Source organism: Manacus vitellinus, unplaced genomic scaffold (assembly GCF_001715985.3).
Source record: "Manacus vitellinus isolate BGI_N305 unplaced genomic scaffold, ASM171598v3 ctg7180002429992_pilon, whole genome shotgun sequence".
Classification (NCBI taxonomy): domain Eukaryota; kingdom Metazoa; phylum Chordata; class Aves; order Passeriformes; family Pipridae; genus Manacus; species Manacus vitellinus.
Window position 1 is genome coordinate 34,831 of NW_021938250.1, and position 6,662 is coordinate 41,492.

General features: G+C 53.3%; 1 protein-coding gene across 1 annotated transcript; it reads left to right on the forward strand.

Moving 5' to 3' along the window:
• The first annotated feature begins 1,265 nt into the window (after positions 1-1,265).
• Positions 1,266-2,225, forward strand: LOC115307104 (olfactory receptor 14J1-like). Its single transcript, XM_029957751.1, has one exon. The coding sequence runs from the start codon at positions 1,266-1,268 to the stop codon at positions 2,223-2,225; it is 960 nt and encodes a 319-aa protein (XP_029813611.1).
• The last annotated feature ends 4,437 nt before the right edge of the window (positions 2,226-6,662 follow it).

The window sequence follows — 6,662 nt, forward strand, 5'->3', positions numbered from 1 at the left end:
GGCAGGAACAGCTCCTCACCCAGAGACAGGCAGGCAGGGAGAGGCAGCTGCTGCCACAAGGGCTGGGCAGGGGGATGGGGGCCCCTCCCTGCTGTCCCTGTGGCACAGACCCCTTCCCTGAGCAGCTCCTGCCTGGGCTCCTTTCCCAGCCTAAGCAGAGCCTGTGCCCTCAGGCCCACGGGGGCTGGGCTGTGCATTGCCCTGCAGCAGCCAGAGCCCAGGCAAGGACAAGGCCCTGATTTCCAGCTGTCTCTCTGTGTCCCTCCTCCCTTGGCAGCAGCACTGTGGCATTTCCCTGCCATCCCCTGCTGCCTGGGCTCTTCTTGTTCTCACCACTGGGTTTTCTGAGCCACTGTGGGATTTGGGGGGGGCAGATTCCTGTCCAGACACAAACCCTTTGGGTGCTGCTGTGGGGATGTGTCTGTGGGAGCCAAGTGCCCAGGTGCCCTCCAGGCACCTTCAGGGTCTTCAGCTGTTTCCCTGGGTGTCCTGCAGGGCTGCAGGTGCCCTCCAGAAGGGCACAGCTCTGCCATAGGATCTCTGTGCTGCACAGGATCCCCATGGAGAAAACTCCTCAGTGCTAAATCCATGGAAATGCTCTGGGCAGCCGTACTTGGGAGCTGCAATGATCCCTGTGTGTGGCAGTCTGGGAGGAGAAAGATGAGATCCTAATCAGGCATCCTGAGGAAGGCAAGGATTCTTTCAATCTGCTCTTTGAACCAGGATTCCTCTGCTCTCAGAAGTGCCTTGTTTCTTTTTAAAGGGAATTCCTAAGGGCCATCCTCCTTCAGCTCCAAGCTGCCAGCCAGGGGCAGCTGTGAACAGCAAAGATGGCCAGCTCTCGTCTCTGCACCAAGAGACCATCCCTTTGCCTCTCAGGACTCACAAAATTTCACTTGGAGCACAAAGTCCCCCAAATCCCCTCCCTCTGTTCTGCCCTTGGGCAAACTGTGACCAGCAGTTCTGGAAACACTTTGATACATCACAAGTGCATTTAATTGGAGGTCACCCTGTGCTCCAAGTTGCCTCTCACTGCACAGCAAGAAGGATTCCTCAGCAGCCCATTCCAGGGTCCCTGCTCTCAGTGCCCCCTTCAGCCAGCAAAACCCAGAGCTCGGGCAGAGGGATGCAGAGAGATCTTCCTGAAAAGAGGCCCTGAATGTTGAATTGCTATGAGACATGCAAGATGTTTTGCTGATTGAGTCTGGCCTAATTCAGTTCTGCCTTTTTTCTCCTCAACAGAAAACAATAACCAGAGGCAGCAAATGTCCAACAGCAGCTCCATGCCCCAGTTCCTCCTCCTGGCAGTCGCAGACAGGCGGGAGCTGCAGCTCCTGCACTTCTGGCTCTTCCTGGCCATCTCCCTGGCTGCCCTCCTGGCCAACGGCCTCCTCCTCAGCGCCGTAGCCTGTGACCACCACCTGCACACCCCCATGGGCTTCTTCCTGCTCAACCTCTCCCTCACAGACCTGGGCTGCATCTGCACCACTGTCCCCAAAGCCATGCACAATTCCCTCTGGGACACCACAACCATCTCCTACATGGGATGTGCTGCACAGGCCTTTCTGCTTGTCTTCTTTCTTGGAGCAGAGTTTTCCCTCCTCACCATCATGTGCTACGACCGCTACGTTGCCATCTGCAAACCCCTGCACTACGGGACCCTCCTGGGCAGCAGAGCTTGTGCCCACATGGCAGCAGCTGCCTGGGCCACTGGCTTTCTCAATGCTCTGCTGCACACAGCCAGTACATTTTCCCTGCCCCTGTGCCAGGGCAATGCCCTGGGCCAGTTCTTCTGTGAAATCCCACACATCCTCAAGCTCTCCTGCTCACACTCAGGCTACCTCAGGGAAACTGGACTTATGTTTTTTACTCTCTCTTTAGAACTTGGCTGGTTTGTTTTCATTGTTTTCTCCTATGTGCAGATCTTCAGGGCTGTGCTGAGGATCCCCTCTCAGCAGGGACAGCACAAAGCCTTTTCCACCTGCCTCCCTCACCTGATCGTGCTCTCCCTGTTCCTCAGCACTGCCATATTTGCCCACCTGAAGCCCCCCTCCATTTCCTCCCCATCCCTGGATCTGGTGGTTTCAGTTCTGTACTCGGTGGTGCCTCCAGCACTGAACCCCCTCATCTACAGCCTGAGGAACCAGGAGCTCAAAGATGCCATAAGGAAAATGATGACTGGATGCTTTTCAGGAGCAATGAAGTGCCTGTTTTCTGGTGCATAGCACTCAGAAGGGGACTCCTTAATGGCCCGGCCTTCCTGCTCAGGTTGCTCGTGGAGGTCATTGGGTTCTTCTTGCAATAATTTTCTGTGCAATTAAATATTATTATGCATCTGCCTTCTAATTTAGTGTCTACCCACTGAATTTGACACTGACATGTACAAATGGTGAATTGTGCTCACTGAGGATTAAACAAAATAAAGGACCCTGCAGTGCCTTCTTTGTCCAAGACCCTTCTTCTCAGATGTTCCCAAAGGACAGCACACTGCAGGACAGGGTGTATTTGCAACAGGAGCGGGACAATAATCCCAGCCCAGCAGCACTGCCAGGGAGCAGCAGTGCCTGGTCTTTGCAGAGCTGCTCTCTTGCCACTTCCACACTGTCCTCCTGAGCCCCTTTCTCACTGTAAGGTCTGAGTGCTCTCTGAGCACAGTCCTGGGGGATGGAAGCCCTTGGAGCACAGGCAGGGACAGGCCCTGGGAACTTGTGAAGCAGAGCTGGGCTCCCTTCCAGCATCTCCAGGATGCTGTGGGATCTTCTGAGGGCAGGGTACTGCCTGTACTGGGTCACTTCTTCTGTCACCTTGCTCCAGGGCTGGAACTCTCCTGCAGTTACACCATGACACTCCTGCTCTCTGCTTTCCAGGTTCCATTTTCAGATCCCGTCTTCCCCTCCTGTTCCCAGGGACATCCTGGGAGTGCTTCAGAGCTGCCATCCTGGGGCAGCTCCTGCCCAGCGTGGGCAGGCACAAGGTCTCTCCACCTGCTCCTCTCACCTCCCCAGTGCCACTGTTTTCTGCAGCCTCCTCATCCTTGCCCAGCACAGCCCTCCTGGCACAGTTGGACACAGCCCTTGTTCTCCCCCCTCCTCAGGCACCTGCCCAACCCCCTCAGCTCCAGCCTGATGGCCAGAAACCTTCAGGGCAGGGAGGCACCAGGGAAAATGCTGAGGAAACCTTTCAGCTGCACTCAAATCCAATTGGAGGGGTTGGTCTCAAAGAAGAAATCCCTTCTCATTCTCCAGAACCACCAGGACAACCTGTGTTGTGTCCTGGGCACTCCTCTGGAAGTGTGGGATATGGAAAAGGTTTTGGTGTCAGGGATATTGAGAAGGTTGGGCAGTGTCACTGGGAGACCTCTCCCAAACCCTTGGAAAGGCCAGAGCCATCCCAGAGCTTCCTGGGGCCTTGGCAAAGGCAGACATGGAACCAGTCTGCAAACAGGGTTGGCAGAGTTCCAGACTGCTCAGGCTCAGCAGGGAAGGGGAGAGGGCAAGTCCTGCTGCAACCATTCCCAGGCATGGGAAGGACAAGGCAGGGATTGCAGAACCCCTGTGGGAGGGAAAAGAAGGGGATGTTGTGTGCCCAGACTTTATCAAGGCCCTTGACATGGTCTCCTGTGGTCTCCTTATGGCCAGACTGGTGAGAGCTGGACTGAAGAAGTGGAAGATGTGGTGGGTGGGAAGTTGGCTGAATGAAGAGTGTCAAATCAAATCCATGGTACAAAGTCCTCTTGGCAGCAACTTCTGGATGAAATCCCTCAGTGATCAGCCCTTGAACACCACTGTAGAACATCTTTATTATCTCTCTGTACATTGGGACAAAATGTGTTTTCAAGTCCTTTGTGAATGATGCTGAATTTCAGGGAGCCCTTGAGCAACCTGTCCTGGTTTAAAGACACATATTAGGGCAGAAACTCCAATAAAATGAATTCACCCCTCTTTTATTCCCCACCACTACAGGGAGACAAAATACAAGGAGGTATAAGTGAAAAAAATAACAGTTCACTGACAAGAAATATAGCAGCAAAACCAGCAATACCAACAGAACAGTTCAAAGCAACAGCAGAGCGAGAAATTGTCTCCTCTCTCTGCTCCTGCCCCAACTCCCTTTTGTAAACAGGTGAGAATAGGAATCAATACATGCCTCCCTTCCCCCTTTTCCCCCAGAATGAACAAAGAACAAAAAACAAAACCAGGGGAAAGAGGGGGCAAAGCAAAATGTGGGAAACTCTCTGGTCTGAGATCAGTTGTGCTGCCCAAGAACACGCTGACTCCAGAGGTGTCCAAGCGGGGCAGAGCCGGCGACTCCGGTCCGTGCGGCGGCGGGGGGGAGGCAGCGGCTCTGCTTGATTCCATGGAGTTCTGGGGAGGCACAGTGGCCCCTTGGTTCCAGGAGGGTCTGAGATGTCCCAGGATTCCTTTTGTTCCAAAGAGACCATGCATGTCACAATGGTCCCTTGGTTCCATGAGATTCCACAGTGTCCCTGCATTCCTTTGGTTCCATGAGGCCCTGCAGTGTCACGGTGCCACTTGATTCCGTGACATTACAAAGAATCAGAATGGTCCCTTGATTTAAGGCCAACTGCACATGGGGCTGCCTTGGGGGGAGTGTGGGCACCCAGACAAGGGAGTTGTCACCCCCCTGGACTCAGCCCTGGGGTCACCACATCTGGACTGGTCTGTCTGTCTGTGAGGTTCCCCATTCTGGAGCAATGAGGAATAACTGGAGAGGGTCTAGAGGAGATCTGACAGGATGGAGCTTTTCTCTGTATTGGAAATAGAATGAAATCTCCACAAAGAGTAGCATGGAAGGTGCAGATTGAAGGTGAGGAAAAAGAAATGTCACTCAGCGGGGACCCTTGTGCTACAAGAGGTCACCCAGAGGGAGTCAGGATCAGTCCATGGCTTTGTGTTCCAGGGAACAGCCAGAGCTGGTGCAGAGACATCAGGGAGGGTCTAGAAATGCTGCTGGGAGGGGGTGGGAAAGCAGGAGGGGTGTGTGCAGCCTGCAAGGCCAGAGCAGCAGCAGGGCCAGGGCAGGACAGCCTGCAGGAGAGATGGCCAAGGGCTCTGGCAGGGCTGCAAGGCCCAAAGGCACCCAGGCCTTTGTCCCCTTGCCTCTGGCAGCTGCCTCTGCCACTCAGGCCACCACAAGCAACTTGCCTGGCAGGTTCTGCACTTGGTTTCTGCCTCGCCCCTCCCTCAGGAGCCTGGCAGGGGTTGCCCAGTTTTGGGCCTTTGTTGTTCCTCCCCCTCCCATCCCAGTGCCCCCCAAACAGCCCTGAGCCAGCCGGGAGGGACAGGATCTGCTGGGCCAGGGCCTGGGGCTCAGGCCTTGGCCTTTGTGCTCCACAAAACCAAGGCAGGCTTTGCTCAGCATTGCAGGGGCCTGCCCAGAGCCTTTGTCTGCCTGCACTCCTGGCCTCCAAGGAGCTGCTCCAAGGAGTCCCTGGGGAGGCTTTGGCAGTGCCTGCCCTCAGTGGGGCCCAGCAATGCTTCAAGGCACTTGCACTTTGGCTTCTGACTTCTTCAGCAGCTGCTTCAATCTTCTCTCAGTACCTCAGGATCATGGGCTGGGCTGCAAACACACCGTGGGGCTCATTAAATTCCAGAAATCTCTCAGGATCTCTTTGTTTTCCTTTAATTGTCTTCAAGGCAATTTCAAAACAAGTCTTCAAAATTTGTACTTTTTTTTTTTTAATTAAAGGATGGCTATTTTTTAGTTCAGAGAAGAGGTGATAGAGATGTTCTCCAAGTGATCTTGATGCTGAGTGTCTCCTCAGGAGATCCACACTGACCCTGGATGATCAATCTTGCTCCTCACCCCCCAGCCTCACCAGTTCTGACATGGCCTATCTTGGACTGACAGCTGATGCAACTCCAAACACATTGTGGGACCCATTAAAACACTGAAAAACAAATTATTTTTCTTTCTTTAATTGTCTTCAAGACGTCAACAACAAATTAGAGTTGTTTTGTAGTTTAGCTAAGGAGGAAGATTTTAAAGTGGAAGTCACGAAAAATATATATTTTTGGATGAAAGAAAATGATTTACACAGAGCCTTGGGATGCAAGAGGGTCAGGGCACAAAGGATTTGGATCCAAAGATAAGGGGCAAAAGAGATTAGTAGCACTTAATCATTGACCAGTTGAACAATTATCAACTGGTTCAATAGGATTTGCTACAATTTTAACAGTGACTGAATTACAGATTCACAATAACAACATTCATCATCATCATGTCTAGGCTTCGTGAACCACCACAGTCAATTCACACCCACACCCAGGCAGAGATGTGTGGACACATCAAGAGCTGGGTGGGTAAAGGTCCCTCTCCCAAATTCTCCTGGTTGTCAGGGAAACACTCCCCCAAATCCCTTTGTGTTTCCCACCAGACAAGGGTCCCAGCTGGAGGAGTGTTTGTGGAGGGGGATCAGAATTGTCCTGGGCATCAGGGAGGGTCTTTGGAGTGTTGCAAACTGGAGGGTTCCTGAGCTGGGAGAGGCTGCCAGAGGTGTCCCACTGAGGGGGAGGTGCTGGGGAGCTGCCAGGGCCTCCCTCAGCCCCGCTGGTTGTGGGCTCCCAAGGGGACTGGCTTTAGTTATCTGCTGAATTTCCATCCTGGTGTCAGGAATGACTGGAGTTTCCAAACTATTTGGG

Coding starts and splice junctions, on each gene's coding strand:
- LOC115307104 (XM_029957751.1), top strand. CDS start 1,266: ATGTCCAACAGCAGCTCCATGCCCCAGTTCCTCCTCCTGGCAGTCGCA.